Raw genomic sequence first — 18,176 nt, 5'->3', positions numbered from 1 at the left:
TGGGATGATTGACATGTGAGTAGATTGTCTTTTTGCGCTGATGACAAGTGACAATGTCTAACCCCCACATTGTTAATGGCCCTACTTCACTATAAATTAATCAAACTTCAACTTCCTTTTTTTATTTTTGACCTTTCGTAGACACTACACTACTCTGGTTTTAAGGGAGACTGTTGTTGGTTGCAAATTCCAATTTTATTTGGTTGCTTTGATTGTGTTTTAATAATACTTCTCTTTCTTTAAAGGCAAATGCTATATATAGCCCTAAGGGCTATATATAAGCATTAATTACATATTTGATTCTCTTATAGTTTCTAGAAAATACTTAATATAACTGATCAATTGATTTACCCAATTACATAATAAATGCTATTCACAACAATACTAATAATTACAAGTGAAAATACATGTTCCCAATAAAAAAAAACTCAATCATCCTGCCTCAGTTTAGCTTCCCAGAACAGCTATATTATGTACAAAACAATACCGCATAACATTTTATCTATGGTGTTTCGACAACTGCTCGTGTTTCCCCTTCAATTCAAGGTATTACTTTTGCCAAAAGTCTAATTTTTTTTATTTTTTTTAATCTTCTTTTGCATAATTGTATAACTCAAGGTTATAGAATTTGTTTGAATTTGTTTCTGCATAATCTCAATTCAATGAAACCCATATGATGAGGTTTGGATGAGAGGTGATTGATTTGAGAGTTGAATTTTAATGAAAATACACATTGAATTAACTTCTGCCATATTGAATAATACCCATGTGATAACATGAAATTTGCCCTAATTTTTTTGACGAATTTTATAAGGTTTATCGATTTGGGTAGTAGTGTAAAATTTTGGGTAGTAATATATACTTTCCTATATACTATGTATGCTATTGTGATGATTTTTAAGAAGATTCTATAGCTTTTGTTTGAGATTTTTCTAATTAATATGCAATAAGCTTTTTTTTTAATAAAAGACTACTTATTTTCATGTTTATAGAATTTACAATGCTTGATGTTGATTTGAATGAACCTTTGATTGAAGAGGAAAATAATGATGATGAACCTTTTATTGGCCAAACCTTTGAGAGTCAAGAAGAGGCATACGTCTTTTATAACAAGTATGCTAAACAACATGGTTTTGTTGTTCGTAAAGATCGTTCGGACACTAGGCATGGTAGGACTATCAGACGTGATTTTTACTGTCATTGCGGAGGGAAAAAACCTTTGAAGGTAGTTGATTTTTCTAAACCTCAAAGAAATAAGGAATCATCAAAATGTGATTGCAAAGCTCATATGCGAATTACATTGAAAAAATGCTTTGATATATTTCCAGAAGAATGGCATGTCACTAAGTATTCCAAGCAACACAATCATGTAATGTTGCCACCCGAAGCGATGCGTTTTCTCCCGTCAAACAGGAACATTAGTGGTGAAGATGAGAAGAAAATTTTGTTATTAAAAGAGGCAGGACTATCAGCTAGACAGATAATACGAGTCTTGGAGCTAGAAAAAAATGTTGGACATGGTGAACTACCATTTATTCAGAAAGATGTTCGCAATTTGTTTGGTCGAGTTAAGAGGTTGCTTGGAGCTAATGATTCCAAGAGTCTTTTAGAGTATATGAAATCTACCAATGAGGAAAATAATAAGTTTCAATATGCTTATACAGTTGATGGAGAAAGGAGGTTAGAAAACATATTTTGGTGTTCGGCTGAAAGTTTTGATTGGTATCAAAAATATGGTGATGTAGTCGTGTTTGACACCACTTACAAAGTTAATGCATATGACATGCCTTGTGGAATTTTTGTTGGAGTGGACAATCATGGAAGGACTATTTTATTTGGGTGTGCACTCCTCCGCAATGAAACAACTTCTACTTTTTCATGGTTAATGAAGGTATGAACTTAATACATGTAGTTTTAATTAGCTTACAATCTTAATTATTATTGTTAAGCTGGTATAATAACTTGGATTTATCTGTATATATTATTTGCATGTATAATTGCTTAAAGATAATAATGTCTATCTATGTATTATTTTGCCAATGTCTATCTTATACTCTGTAGTTCATATTGACAAATAGTATTACTTATTTGACTTCAATTATATTTTTATCATGTGTAAAATAGACTTTTGTTCGTATAATGAAGAGTGCCCCAAAGACTATCATCACTGATCAAGATCCTTGGATGTCTAAAGCAATTGAAAATGAAATGCCAACCACAAAACATAGTTATTGTATATGGCATATCACATCGAAATTCAGTTGTTGGTTTGCAACACTTTTACGAGAGAATTATCAAAAATGGTGTGCTGATTTTTACAATCTTTATAAGATGACTATCACGGAAGAATTTGAGCGTAGTTGGACTTTGATGATTGCGAAGTATAATTTGCAAGAGAATAAACATGTTCAAGGCTTGTATAATGTAAGATATTTTTGGGCCCCGGCTTATCTCAGAGATTATTTTTTTGGAGGCATGATAACCACCGGAAGATCAGGAGCATAAACGCTTTTATTAAGAGATTTGTTTCCTCTCATGTATCTTTGACAGACTTTGTGAAACAAGTTCATATTCTTCTTCTTTAAATTATATTTCAATACTATTTTAACTATTTCTAATGTTCATGTTACAACTTGTCATTTTTAGGTAGCTCTTGCTGTTCAAGAAATTTGCCAAGGACAATCACATAGCAATATGGTTGCTACTCTCAGACCCATTAGCATGAAAACAAAGTCACCATTGGAAGGTCAGGCTTTTGAAGTCTTCACTTCATTTGCTTTCAAAAAGTTTCAAGATGAATTAATAAAAGCAAGTCAATATTCTATAATCCAAATAGAAGGTAATGTATGTACCGTAAGATATTATGAAGGGGAAAAGGGTATAAATCGTAGAGTTTTTTTGGATGGAATAACAATGTCATGCAGTTGCAAAAATTTCGAATTTTGGGGTATAATTTGTCGTCATATATTTCGAGTGTTGTTGCATAATGATTGTTTCAAGATCCCTTCCTCCTACCTACCTCTACGATGGCATTGTGATAGGTTGCAACCTACAGTTGAAAATCAAGAAATAATAAGTGAAGCCATGATATTGGAGGAAGAATCCGAAACTGTACACAATGACATTGGAGTCGGTGGAGATGATGTACTGTGTCCCCCTAAATCCAAAACAAAGGGACGTCCACCAAAGAAGCGTGAGAGGGGTGGAAAAGAGTCCGGAAAGAAGAAAACTAAATGTTGTTCTATATGCAAGCAACCCGGTCATACTAAACCAACCTGTCCTAATAAGGAAAATATATTTTCTTTGAATGATACGAATGAAGGTACTTCTTCTGCAACACAAAAAAAAACAAAAGAAGATGGCAGCTGATTTAGGATTAAATCCTATTTTTACTTTGAAGTTTTAGGTATGCCATATTTCTTTACTTTTAAAAATTTTCAGATTGTTTTTTACCTATTATTCTTCTTTTATAATGTAGAGATTTCTCTTTTGTACTTTGACAGGTGGTCTCATTGAAAAATTATGACAAAAGACGTCTACAAAAATTTTGGACATCAAGATGTGTCATGAAGACGGAACTTTGTTTTTTATATTTTTTTTTGGACGGTTGTAACCGGTAGATTAAACCAGAAATGTTTTTTTTTAAGAAAGTGGAAAACAAATTATGTGGAGTTTATAATCAGTTTTACAATATTATGTTAGTGGTTTTTTACTGTCTTCCAAAAATACTTAGTTTCAATGCATTATTAAATGTAGTGTCATGACAATTTATTCTATCAACAACACTACATTAAATGATTATTTTTTTTAATTCAATAATAATGTTAAATTCCATTGGAATAAGAAAACAAACATTAAATCTATGAAATGGCTAGGTATGGGACAAATAATTTCGACAAAATGCGTTCATAATTTCACTTAATTAACTTCTGATTGAAATAAAAATTTCACTCTAATATTTAAAATTAACCTAAAGATTATACAATTGTACTAATGAAATTATGATATTCTACGCCGTTATAGCGTTAAGTATAATTAACCTTAGCATTTCTACAATGTTCAAGATAGTTATAAAATATTTTTTGATATTAATATCTACTCCGTATAATAATGCAAAAGAGATGTTTATCCTCTATTTACCATATATATTTACATTTACTTCCTCCGTTTCAAATATAATTGCTCCATAATCCTATTTACTTCCTCCGTTTCAAATATAATTGCTCCATATCTCAATTTACTTGTATCGTCTCTTTTTTATCCGGTGCATATTATTATGAGACAAGTGAATTAAGACATATTGTTATGAGACAAGTGAATTAAGACATATAGAGTAGGAAGTATACAAAGTAATACAAAACATGATAATTACTATGAAAAAAAAAAAAGAAAAGACAGCTCACACATACACGTAATTTACTGGGTATCAAGCTAAACAAAACAGTATATAAACCAGAGTTAACAATAAATTAACATCTTGCAACGTCGGTAAAACAGAGATACTACGAGTACATTAGAAAGAGTTGGAAAAATCTTTCAATCATACAAATTAACAATCATAAGACATGACATCTAACAGTATAAATTGTTTTATATTCAGTTAAATAACAGCTAGCATCCGTGTCATTTCAAGTTAAAAGGCAAAAGAATCACATTCTTATCACTGTTGGTTTGTGTTTTGGCATTTGTTACGCGCAGAATAACACGATTAAGGAATACAATTAATCCTTCTTAAGAAGACTCTAACTAGTATAGAATCTAAAGGATTTTGTCTTTAATATACACGGGTGTACCTATAATCCAACGCTTAATCAATTAAAATGTTTCGGCTCTTAAACCAGACAAGCATAAAATCCATAAACTTAGCTCAGTTTAAGCGCGTCGAGTTCATGTTTAGATTAAAGTTACTCGTGTGCAAGTTCATTAATTGGACAAAATAATCACGAGCTTTGTAAGATCCAAATAATTCACACCTAATCTCTTAAAAATTAATATTTAGATGACTAAAAATAATCACGGGCTGTTCCGATTGACTGAACTCAGCTGAACTGAACTGAACTGAACCGAGCTGAACTGAACTGAACTGAACTGAAGCGAGCTGAACTGAACTGAACTTATTAATTAGTGATTTTTAACTACGGATTAGTGATCTTTGATTATTTATTGATATTTATTACTATACATATGTGTATATACAAATGTACATATTAAAATATTTACGAAAAATATACTATATAATTATAATTATAAAATGTATGGAAAATATATTATAAAATGTATGGAAAATATATTAAAAACTTGAAACCTCTAAACATTTTAAACACATATACTATTTAATTCAAAAATAAACTAGTATTAGGACAAAAGAACACAAAACACTTACATGTATCTAACCCATTTAAACAAATTTTTAATAAAATAATATATATATATATAAAATAAAATAAAATAAAAAAAAAACCAACAACACACCCTAACCCACGATGCTCTAAGCCCAAATAAAGAGAAAGAAAAACACTTTCTCCTTCCTCCTGCAGTCACTAGTTCGGCAGTGCCCCAAACAAACAATAGAACCATTTGAACAATGAATTGTATCAATATTATTATTATTGTTATTATTATTATTATTATTAATTATTGATAATAATTATTATTATTTATTGATTATTATTATTATTATTAGTATTATTATTATTAATATTATTGTTATTATTATTATTGTTATTATTATTATTATTATTATTATTATTTTTGTTGTTGTTGTCGTTGAATAAGAGCTTAAAAGAATGAAATTTAGCTTTATATCATTAGCAATATCATTAGACATAAATTAAGAGCTGAGCTGAATTGAACTGAACTGAACTGAATTGAGCTGAACTGAACTGAACTGAGCTGAACTGAACTGAACTGAACTGAACTGAACTAAATTTCAACGAAACAGAACAAGCCCCTAATCTCTTAAAAATTAATATTTAGATGACTAAAAATCGAATTATATAACCCTAAATAAATGAAGAAATCACCTACTGTAGAGAGAGATTAGAATCCAGAAATTTCGGCATCCTTTATATGTGGATATAAATTAAATAAAATTAATACATAATTGTCTCATCATGTCACATTATAATTAATAGTCACGAAGATGAAGCAAGGCTTCAACGCTCTAAAACAAAATGTAATACGTTGTCCTATTATTAGTATAATTACGAGTAATGACAATTATGAACATGCACCGACAATAATTAAATGATGAATTATTGAATTTATTTATATGAACATTGTATTATTTAACGAACTTATCCCTAATTCGACGTGATCATGACCATGCATGACGTTCATCGTTCACAAGGCAAATAGGCAGCCAATTATTTGGTTATTTTCAGGGATTTATAAGGCTCGAACTCGGGTCAATCTGAAATATCATATTTATAATTGTTGTTAAATTCCATGCATAATCTCTGTATTAATAGCAAAAAAAAAATAGTAATAAGTTAATAACACTATCTGACTTATTCAGTTACTTGCTTAAAGAGCAAATAATCTACCCTGAAAAGTTGATGCAAATAGATGGTATGACATCAAGAGCAATAATAAAAATCAACCTTTAAGATCAATAATAAATCATTACTAATATTGACTTACTATATAATCAACATGCACTAAAAGTTTAAGGCCATGTTAGGTTTAAAATTAATAAACTGAAGTGAACTAAAATGATTATAAAGTTAAATTGAAACTGAACGAATATTTCAGTACGTAAACACTGAAAAATAAGTTCAAAAGAACCCGACTTATTAAACACAAACTGTAAAATAATATAAACCAATTAGTTTTCAAACTAGAAAGAATTCAACTCCGCCCTAACTAACTATCAAAGGCAGGGTTGTGAATTGTGAGACATACAAGTAGAGTTGGAGAAACACACCGTCAAAGAGAAATTGCCCAACTTCTCTACTGTTGTAATAAATCTGGTGACAAGAACACATCACTTTCACAAATCGGCGGAATACCCAATTAATGAATTTATGAGACAAGCCAATCTATGTTTAGGTAGTAGGAAAAGACTAATATTTCAACAAAATTTTATGTCTCTCTCTTTTTTGACCGTTTTGGAAAATAATTCATCTACAAAAAGCTTTCTTTCCAAGAGGAAAAGTGCTAACAAACCATGATTCATGAAATCACTTGATAGCTTTCGTAGATTTGCTAGGTAATTGTGATGGTAAGTTAAATTAATTAACAATAAACCTGAGGATTTAGCTAATCAAACCATAAGATTCGGGTTTTGTCGGCTTTAACCTTCAACTTTGAAGCTAAATCTTCAACCTTCTACTATGGTGTATTTTGTTAAAAAGTTGAAGAAATTTGGCAAAATAGTTGTCAAGCATAATAAAGATTTGAATGGTAGAAAAACAAATCTTTGGAATGTCCCACAGCTTCGTTATAAACCTCCATAGTAGTTATCACATGGCAGTTGGCACCAACATAGAAAATTTTCAACCAATTAACCTTCTCTTCCATACAACCTTTTCACTCATTTTCAAAAATCAACAAAGAAATAAAGATTTATACAATTTTAGGAAAAGGTAGATGATGAAGAAATAAGAAATAAAGATGTTTTTTTTTATTTTCAAAAATCAACCAAAAAAAAAAAAAAAATCAAATTCTCTCGTTCTCCAAAACAAAATGTAGATGATGAAGAAATAAGAAGTAGCATTCCAAACAATACAAAGTACAAACACCATTATCCCTTCAAAAAAAAAAAAAAAAAAAAAAAAAAAAAGTACAAACACCATTATTTGAACAAACACGTACTCTGTAGCTGATATTACCCCTGATGTTTAATAATTCAAAATCTTCTTAGTTCAATCTCAAACATGGTTTTAAACACTATAATTATTTCTTGCATAGCCTAATTACTTACCATCTTATCCAATTTTAAACATGATATTACTTTTTATTTTTATTTTTTAATAAATCAATAACTTCAAAATTGTATGATGTAATTAACAGCTCATGAATTAACTAGTTGGACAAATACTGCAATGCTCCCCTGGATAGGAAATCCTATAATTTTAATTATTATAAAGGAATAAAGGATGAATATTGCATACCCCTTAAATTCACAACTTGAAAGGGTATAAGCTTATAAGAAAGGTTTTTTTTTAGTCATGGGAGTCTTGAGTGAGACCATTTTTCACACTAAATTTTTTTAAAAAATTCACCTCTAAACAACAAAACTGCCATAAAAAATTGTCTATCTCTAAGACCTTAAAATCTAGGGAAATTATCAATGGTAGCCCTCTATTTTTGCTTATTTTCAATGGTAGCCAATTTTTATTTTGATTATCTTTGGTAGCCATATACTTTTATAAATTTTCAACCGTAACCTTAATGATATTTTTTCGTTAAAATTCCGTTAAATCTAACATGACTAAGAAACTAAGGTTAACTTTTTCAAAAAAAAAATAATAAAAAAATAAAAATACATAGTGCTTGTAGTTTAGTCAGAGCAATCCCCCTCCATTTTCATTCCCCTCTTTCCTCTTCAAAAAAAAAATTAGGGTTCTTGATTCTCTCTCCTCCTTATGGATTAGCAGTTTTAGCACCATTATTGGATAATTGAACATCAAAGCCACACCCTAATTCAAGCACTAGAAATAATTGATTCTTGGGTGGGGTCTTGATGGGTGATCGGTTTCGTGGGAAAGGGAGTATTTTTCGTGGGTGGGGTTTTGGCGGATGGTGTTTTTGTGGGTTGGGGATTTCTTGGGTGGGGTTTTGGTGGGTGGCCAACTAGTTTTGTGGGGGGATTTTTCGTGGGTGAGGTTTTGGTGGGTTGTAGTTTTTGTGGGTGGAGGGTATTTTGAGTGGGGTTTGGGGTTGGCGATGGCCGATTTCGGGAGAGGTTGCGGTGGAGGGGATAGAGAGGGGGTGGTTTTTTGCGGTGGAAGGTTGATGGTGGAGGGTTTTGGGGTTAGTGCATGGTGGTAGCCTAGCAGGCGCCTGGCAGCCATCAAAGATAAGGGAATGAGAAAGAAAATGGTTAAATAGAGATAAGGGTTAACCGTGGTTAAAGTTAACGGCTATTTAACGGATTTAGGCTTAATAAGGCTACGGTTGAAAATTTATAAAAGTATATGGCTACCAAAGATAATCGAAATAAATATTTGCTATCATTGAAAATAAGCAAAAATAGAGGGCGACTATTGAGAATTTCCCTAAAATCTATAATGTCAATATAATATGGTGTAAGTTGTTGTGAGACAGTCTCATACATAGCTTAGTTAACTCGTAAAATACTCCTAAATCCTTTGCGGCCTATAAAACCCTCCTGACCAATGAACATCACACTAATAGCATTCAATGCCACCAAAAACCAAGTAGATACGTAATTCCTACTTCCCAACCCAATCACTTGCTTCTTTCAATAACATACATGCTGCCTAGCTTAAAACCGGGCACTAACAAAGCTCGTGAATCTTAGATGCTATGTTGCCCAACTCTCTTAACCATATAGCAACTAGCAAAACCTCCAAAGTAGAAAAAAATACTAGTATAACAGTTTAATATTAATACTATTTAAAACTAGTTAGTGGCCCATCACACTTTTTTTTTAAATTAAAAAACAAGGCTACTTAGCCCCTAATCAGAAGCAATTGACAATAATGCTAGTTTAACTTGGTAACCCAAGTAGATATCTTTCCATGAAATCGACCAAATTATGACATTATTTGTACCCTACATGGGACAGAAAAATTATCAAAGAATAGTATGAAGAAATATTGAACCTTTTATTTTTTTGGTAAGTGAATAAAACATAATCTTGGTGAACTATATGGAGCTTAATTAGACGCAGTTGATCAACTGAAGGATATGAAATTCTACAAACTATAGTGTCCAGTCCAATTTCAGTCAGTAAAATTAGATGGCTAACATATTTGCCATGCAAGTATAAGCTCACAAGAGCTACATCCAACAGAAGCCTCAAGTATGGAACCAAAGCACCTCAAAATAATATACAGAAGCAGGTAGAAGGGAGTGCAAGCAAAGAAGAGCTGCACAACTGCATATAACCAAATTACACTGAGGAACTGACACAATAACCAGCTCAAATTAAAAGACATCAACAAATGAAGACGAAGGTAGGTCATGAAACCAAACAGACTTTGTCACTGTCTGTAGATAAAGAACATTGAAATGCAAGCAATAGGTGAAATGCCAGATTCAGGAGCACAGAGTCTCAGACCAACAGGCTGGTGATTTTGAGCAGTCTCCAATTCAAGTACAAAAGTAGTATCGTTGTTAGTTTGTTACGATAAATAATAATCAAGTACTTTATCGAAAGTTGACCCCCAGTATCCAAAAATCCCCAGGTCAGTTAGATCCATAACAAATTTAGAAGCAAATCAGATTCCACCTAACTTCTTGCTTACATGTACAGGAAACCTTAGAATTCCCCAACAAATCGGATATGACAACATCTGAGAGAAGAGATTGTGGGGGAATGGAGGGGAGATGTGACTTCCTGAATAAAATACCATACATGAAAATGCCATTATACATAACATGATGAGGAACCAAGGTACAGGAAAAGAAAGTGAACACAAACTAGAACATCTAAACATTGTCCAAACACCGAGAATGTTTCAGAGGTCTCACAAGTTCACAACTATCTAAATGTAAGCTAGAGCATAACTTAACGTCAAACTTACAGAGATCTACGACATTTCTTACATTTCACGGCGGCGTTTCCTTTTGAGATTGTCAAAGAGTTCATAAATATCAGCAGATGTGACCGCTTGAGATGCATCACGATTTGCCTGAATGATTATTGAAAAGAAAAAAAATCAGAAACAAATTCATTATCTTTGATGATCTGTGAACCATCAAAAAATAAACAGATATTAAAGCAAGAGAAGGAAAATGACATACAAAGAAAGTTTCCATCTCATTTTTCATCTCCGCAATACCACTGATAATCTCCACTTTCTCTACATGACCAAGGTTATCGAACATGTTTGATGAAGCACCCTCCAGTTTCTGCAATCTTTCTTCCCTTCTTTGCTGTGCCCTCTTCTCATATTCCGCAATTGAATCATCCTTGTCAAGCAGAAAACTAACACCCTTCTGTTTGTAGAAATCAGAACATTTTTCGCAACGGCAGAGGGTGTCCCTCCAGTTCTTTATAAGAAATATAGCCTTATTCCTTTCTGCAAGCGGTGGTGCAGCCCCAATGTCAAAGCCAAGCTGACAAAAATTACCTGAGCTTCCATCTTCACTGCATTTTTTCAAGCTCAAAGCTTTCTCAGACACTTCTGCAGAAACCAACTTTTCTTCACCAGATACATTCTCAGGTTTGATATCACCACCATTGCATGGTTTCAAGTGGTCGCAGCTAATATCATTGATCTTGCCAGTACTATCACAGGTAAGCGAAGCCTCTTCTAGTATGCCTTTCCCTTTTTCATCGTTTGCAACCACTTCATGCTTCTTAGGAGCAACAAAGATGTTCTGGGGATAAAAGGCTAAGAATGAACAAGTAGCTGAGCAACCTAAGCAAATAAGATCCTCATATAAAGCCTCCCCTTCCTCGTCCACAGGGATCTGATACACAAAGAATTGACTCATTACCTCACTTAGTTCATCAAAAATAAAAAATAAAAACCCACACATAACTCAACATAATGATGATTTGGGTATAAGGGCCAATGAAAGAAGAAAAGACAGGTAATTGTTATCCAGACAAGGCAAAAACTTAATGAGATCACAATATGACGCAGAATAAGAGCCAAAAATCCTCTTAAAAATCATCCTCATAAAAAAAATTGTGGAGTAAACTCTAGGTCAATCACAGTTTACAATTTTACATCACTTAAAGGTGACTCCGAAAATAGCCACTAAACAACAGCCAAAACAATCAGATACATTATGTTGTCTTACATGGAACCAAGCAAGAGATGCAAGGACAAATATCATATAGTAAAGCCAGTGCTAAGACTACACTACCCAGCACAAAACCCTTGACAAGCCTCTGCCCTACTGGTGACTGACAAGAGCATCAATAATGCCTTTTCTAAGGAATCAATCAACATCATTTTGTGCCTCAGTTCATCATTAATTTCACACACATTAATAACCTAACTAGTGAGTAGCCCGAGCGTTGCCCCAGGATACTACTTTTATAGTTGTGCAACTGCTAATTTTTAAGAACATTTAATAATATGTTGTATGTACTTTCATTACTTTTATAGTATTATATTATTTAGTGTGCAACATTAAAGCATAATTGGCTATTAGCCTACATGATTAGACAATAATCTCTCTATCAAGAGGTCAAGTGTTCAAACCCTTTCATCTATATATTTTTTTAAAATATAGTTGAGACACCATGGAATATTGTTGGTAGTGTGGGTGACGTGGCATTAAGGAGTTGAGTTAGAGACGTGGCAGAGTGAAGGGGTCTACGTAGCGTAGAGACGTTTTTGGAAACACCTTTTAATATATTAGTATAGATTTTCCTGTACTTGATACAATAGAAAAATTGCATTTAAAACATTGGAACAATTTTTTTATTTATTTAGTTAGATGTGTCAAAATTCGACTTAACCCAAAACCGATCCAAACACCTGAACTAATGACTTTGAACACTATTTTGTGACCCATAACCAGTTTTATCCGAACTTTAAAAAAAAAATTCCCAGACAGGCCCGGGAACCATTTCATTTATACCATTAATATGAAATACTGATAACTTTATTGCAAAAAATACGTTCAAGGGTTTAATAGTGGTTTTTATTGAATCTAGATGTTATTTGTATGGTTGAATTTGGCTATAATTGACTTCATTAAATCAAAAAAATCCAAAGTATAGTGTGTGTGTGTGTGTGTGACACATAAACAGAAAAAAAGAAGGTGTGAATTCAAATCCCTTAGCCAGTTGGATCAACCCGAAAACTAACAATTAGGTCTTAAACAAGCATTGTTTGACTCAAACCCAAAAATATTTTACTCTAACCCAACCCAACCAAATCCATTTGACTATGGTTATAAGCTTTCTGTCCTAATTGAAGAAAAAGAATCAACAAAGATATTTGTCTAGCTAGACCTTGAAAACATTAATAAATGATAATGATATATGAGCAAATCACTGAAATAAGCTAAAAGACCAAAAGTAGATATCAACCTTTTCAGAGGACTCAAGACCAAGATGCTCCCTGTGATACCAGTCTTCACATACACAGCACTGTACCATTTCTTCTTCCTCTTCAACACTTGGATCAGGATAAGGGCGATCACAAGTACAATATGTACCTTTGAAGTTATGGTTGTACGAATTTTCTGCATTCTCTATGTCCTTGCTTGGCTGAAGCTTACAAATGAAGTTTCCAAACTTAGAATTTCCACAATCACACCTAAAGTTTCTCTTGGTCCACAGCTCCACAATCTACATAAACAATAGTGCGTAAGGTTCATGTAGCTGGCTGTCTCTGAGGCCACACCTCCAGACAAAATGCTCAACATAGGAGCATGAAAAGAAAGACCAGAGAGATGAATATAGATAAAAATATCAACTCACAGTAAAACAAAATCCTAGATTCTAGTTTGTTTTCTCAATAACTTCCGTTTTATTTTCCTTTTCAATCCCAGGCATATGAAAATCAGAAGAAAAAGACAGGAAGGTTAAAAGCTATGCACCATAAGAAAAAATGATTAAAAGAAACATCTCCCTTTGATTCAGACAACTTTACAATGGACAGTAAATCTAAAATATGATATCTTGCAGAACCGTAGGATCATAACTCAACACTTCCAGATAAATATTCAATTCGAAATGCCTAGAGAATCAACTCCAAAGGTACATCATCTTTCCACAAGATTTCAAATAAGTTTGTATAATCTCTTGATAGAGCAACATAAATGCAAGTGATAAAAGAACTATAAAGCATTGGAAAAAAGATTTGTTACTTAAGTCAGAATTTCAAGAATAAAGATCATACATTGCAATATATATATACCATGGAGAGCCGGACAGGCATCTTAAGCAAGTAGATATATAGACTATAGAGTATAATTGGTCAACTAAGATTTGGTAGAAAATTCTGGATTATATATATTTTGTATGACCAAAGAACATGTGATAGACAAAATCCACGATTTCGAGTGTAAGTAAGCAATGCAAATGAAATTATTCCATATTATAGTATTTGGGTCTTTGAATGTAAAACTTAAGAACCATATAAGATTCAACTATATGGCCAGATTATTTTCAATAGCCTTGCCATAAATCTTAACTTTCTCCACAGACAGCCCAATATAAGTCAGACATGCCAACATAAATCTGCTTGCAAAAACTTATTCTCATTCTAAGCAGAATAAACATTACCTCATGTCCTTCATGGCAAGACAGGCTACATGCAGTGCAAAATCCAGCATTTCCTTCAGGAGTGCATGTCAAACATGAAAATATAGCTTGCCTTTTCAAATAACCTTTCGAGTATGTACACTCGTCTCCATCATCACCACCCAAAACCATTTCAGCTTCCTGTAACACAATTTACAATATCATATAGGGTAGAAGAAAAACTACTATTCGCACTCATTTTCAAGTTTGTACCATATGAAAGTTGTAATATCATGAACATCTAACAAGCAAAAACAGCAGATGTAAGCTAATAACTCTTACAGAAAATTAACACAATTTGACAATTACACCAAGTATAATAAACAAATGCATACAGACAGATATTGCCAGACCAAATTTATCATCAAACATAACCAACTCATATAACATAAAGAATATTACCAGCAGTCAGCAAGAGGAAAGCGGTACATGTCATCGAGCGTGCAGGTAATCAATAAGGCAGAACACTAGGGAATGTGATGTTGAAAGGTACTCAAGTTTAAATTTCACAAGCAAATGGCTTAGAAAATAGTAGTTGATTATGCCCGAGATATAGTTATAGTGTCAGTACTCAAATGCCTCTATCAAGTCTTAGGCTTAGGCGGTTCATATGTGCCTGGCCTAACCTTATGTTATAGCAGAAGGGCTCCTTTGAGAGAGTCTTGAGCAACGAAATTATAAACGACAATGAGTTAACAGAATCATAGTCAAGTACCTGCTCCCTAGCTGCCTCTCTTCAACTCTAAAATTTATGTTTTTCAATCAATCCATTCAGATTTTCCACTTAAATAAACCCACAATAAGTTTGATTTAAAATTATATCCAACTTCAAATCAAAGAAAAAAGCTTAATACACATCAAAAGTTCACATTGGCACAGAATTAACCCAAACCTCAATAACTCAAAGTACTACATAGCAATAAATCAAGTAATAATGTTTGTTTCTCAATTACAGAATTCTAGTAACCTTCTCTAAATTCTATCCAAAAATGTAATCATTTTTTTATTCAACACAACAATTCACCATAAAATTGAAAAATGATAGCATGCATCAGCAATTGGGCATAATTTTCAATTCCAGTAATCAAAATTCAAAACAACAATCAAACACCAAATTAAAACAATCAATAAAAATCAAACCAAACACAAACTCTAAAACCCTAAATAAAATCAGGAAAATGACGAAAAAATTGAAAAATTAAAGCTATGAAAATTATACCATCTCGCGTTCTTCGAGGTCATCGAGGTATTCATTGAGAGTACAAGTCTCCTTTTCACGATCATCTTCAAAAGCATCATCCATTTTTGTGAGAATTTGGCAAGAAAATTTGAGGAAAGAAATTAGGAATCAAACCCTAGAATTTAGCAAAACGCTGAAAATTGCATAAATAGGGCAATGAAGTACAGTGAGAGAAGAATGAGTGAAAAGAGGGGTTTGGTTTTAGGGATTTTATTGATTTTAAGGACCGCCATGATATTTCCCGCCAGATCTCCTCTTTTAGTAAGTGATGATTTTGGATAGGATATTATTTATTTTCAATTGTATCTTAAGGTAATTAAAATTATTTTTACATTAATTTGGATTGGTTGACTATTACAAATATATTATTGAATTAATGTCAAATCTCTTATTTTGGTAAGAAGTGATTTTGGATATTAATGCTTTTCAATTTTAATATTTTGGTAATATCCAAATCAAATTATTATGGGTTTTTCTACATTATAACCCTCTAACTTTCCGTTTTCTACGATGTGCCCCCTTTTTTTTTGAGAAATCTACATTGTAACCTCAAAATACATTTAGCTTCTATACGGTAACCTTGCCGTTATATTGCCTTTAACAAATTCCGTTAGTCGGGCCCACTCATAACTTTAAAATATTTTTTTATCGATTTGCGTGTTGAAAATGGTTTCTTTCAAGGTTTTGGGGGCTATTTTGGGCCTTAAAGAACCAATTTGAGCTCAGATTTGAAAAAAAAATGACGCAAATGTCTCGTTTTGCATATTAAATACATAAACACGCATTTTGAGACATTACTTAATATGCAGTACGAGGCATTTGTGTTATTTTTTTTGCTAAATCTGAGCTCAATATGGTCCCTTTAGAACCAAAATAGCCCCCAAAACCTTAAACGGAACCATTTTCAACACGCAAATCGATAAAAAAAATATTATTAAGTGGCGAGTGGGCCCCACTAACGGAATTTGTTAACGGCAAGGTTACCGTATAGAAGCTAAATGTATTTTGAGGTTACAATGTAGATTTCTCAAAAAGAAGGGCACGTCGTAGAATACGGAAAGTTAGAGGGTTATAATGTAGAAAAACCCAATTATTATTAATATTAAATTATTAATAGTTTAAAAAGAATTTGTAGTCTTTTCTATCGGTAAGGTTCCGTATACTTCACCTTATTTTTGTTAATCTTAAATAATTTTTGCTGAATTTAAGTTAATTTTACTAATTTGTTGTTATATTTCTTCTTTAATGTTACTGATTTTTACTAATAAAATGTAATTAATTTTACTAAATTGATTTTTTTTTTTACTGAACTAATTTTATCTTTACTAAACATTAATTTTTTTTAAGGTGAAGTAAACAAGACTTTAATTTCAAGTGTAACTGTATAAGTCAAACTTAGGCCCTGTTCACATTGACTTAATTTCAGTTCATTTCAACTCCAATCAGTTCTGTTCAGCTCCTAATTTCCCTCTCTCATAAGATATCCATTTTAGCTCAGTTCAGTTCAGTTCAGCTCCAATTAGTTTTGTTCAGTTCAGTTCAGCTCCAATTAGTTCAATTCAGTTCAGTAAATGTGATAAGGCTCTTAGATTTATTGTTTGAGTATTACAAAGTATATCACTGATTTATAAATGTCAAATATCTTCTTTTGGTAATAAGAGATTTGGATATTACTCCGTATATTTTATAATATCCAATTAAAATTACATTACGTTAATAATAGTTTGAATATAGTTTAGTCGGTTTTTTTTCAAGAGTAAGTCAAATCTAAATCTATTGAGTATATCAAATTAAGTTTGTATTATTGTTACGAGTTTGAGTTAAATTCTAATCGATCGAGTCATATCGTACTATACCAAATTTAAGGAAAATGATAAGAAATGAATCTACGAAGTTCGGTGATTGTTTTATAATAATATTTTATTACAAAATTATTTTATTTAGTAGTATATTGGTTTTGGTATGTATATATATAATGTTTATAATTGAATGAATTTAATTCTACGAAAATAACTGAATAATTAATTCATTAATTTATATTGTCTTTGTTTGATAAATAGCTGATAGTGATTGATATAATTTACTTGACTTGATTTTATTAATGACTATCTGGTTGGTTGGTTGTGTAATAATGTTTGGTAAATAACTGTTAACAATTAGCTATTTCAGTGTATGTAATAGCCAAAAGTTAAATATTCAATAAGCTAATTTCAAAGAGGCTCATATATTGAGTTTTTCAAAACACTTTTTTTATGCCCAATTGATCCGTACACTTAGTTTTTTCAAAACCAATTATATTCCTTAATAAGTTGTTCAAGACCGTTAAAAAGCTACTCGTATTTACTAAACAAGGCCACTGTTAAGTCCTGTAATCTAATTGGCCATAAACTAACTTACATTATCCAAACTTATTAGCTCATTTAAATTTAAAATAAGGATTAAAATATAATCTATCCATTATACCGTCTTAAATCATAATTTAACCTCAATTCTCCCACCGGCCTCTTCTTAGAAAACAATTGTACTAATACA

The 18,176-nt window shown here is 31.9% G+C and overlaps 2 protein-coding genes across 4 annotated transcripts; one reads left to right on the top strand and one right to left on the bottom strand.

Moving 5' to 3' along the window:
- The first annotated feature begins 30 nt into the window (after positions 1–30).
- On the top strand, positions 31–3,829 carry LOC110722691 (protein FAR1-RELATED SEQUENCE 11-like). Of its 3 annotated transcripts, none has more exons than XM_021901973.1 (3): positions 31–1,891; positions 2,647–3,406; positions 3,504–3,829. In XM_021901973.1, the coding sequence occupies exons 1-2, from the start codon at positions 983–985 to the stop codon at positions 3,367–3,369; spliced, it is 1,632 nt and encodes a 543-aa protein (XP_021757665.1). In that variant the 5' UTR covers positions 31–982; the 3' UTR covers positions 3,370–3,406; positions 3,504–3,829. The 3 variants fall into 3 exon arrangements, with proteins under 3 accessions (XP_021757665.1, XP_021757667.1, XP_021757666.1); XM_021901975.1 differs by lacking the exon at positions 3,504–3,829 and adding an exon at positions 2,125–2,537 and having other exon boundaries at positions 2,647–2,738; XM_021901974.1 differs by lacking the exon at positions 3,504–3,829 and having other exon boundaries at positions 2,125–2,740.
- A 6,692-nt stretch (positions 3,830–10,521) lies between these two features.
- LOC110722690 (putative E3 ubiquitin-protein ligase UBR7) lies at positions 10,522–15,904 on the bottom strand. Its single transcript, XM_021901972.1, has 5 exons — positions 15,624–15,904; positions 14,387–14,545; positions 13,187–13,447; positions 10,936–11,607; positions 10,522–10,823 (listed from the first exon to the last, which is right to left on the bottom strand). Exons 1-5 carry the CDS (start codon positions 15,705–15,707, stop codon positions 10,734–10,736), a joined length of 1,266 nt encoding a protein of 421 aa, XP_021757664.1. The 5' UTR covers positions 15,708–15,904; the 3' UTR covers positions 10,522–10,733.
- Positions 15,905–18,176: the final 2,272 nt, after the last annotated feature.

The sequence above is a fragment of the Chenopodium quinoa genome, unplaced genomic scaffold (assembly GCF_001683475.1).
Source record: "Chenopodium quinoa cultivar QQ74 unplaced genomic scaffold, ASM168347v1, whole genome shotgun sequence".
NCBI classification, from domain to species: Eukaryota; Viridiplantae; Streptophyta; class Magnoliopsida; order Caryophyllales; family Amaranthaceae; genus Chenopodium; species Chenopodium quinoa.
This window is presented reverse-complemented; position numbering and strand designations above follow the sequence as displayed.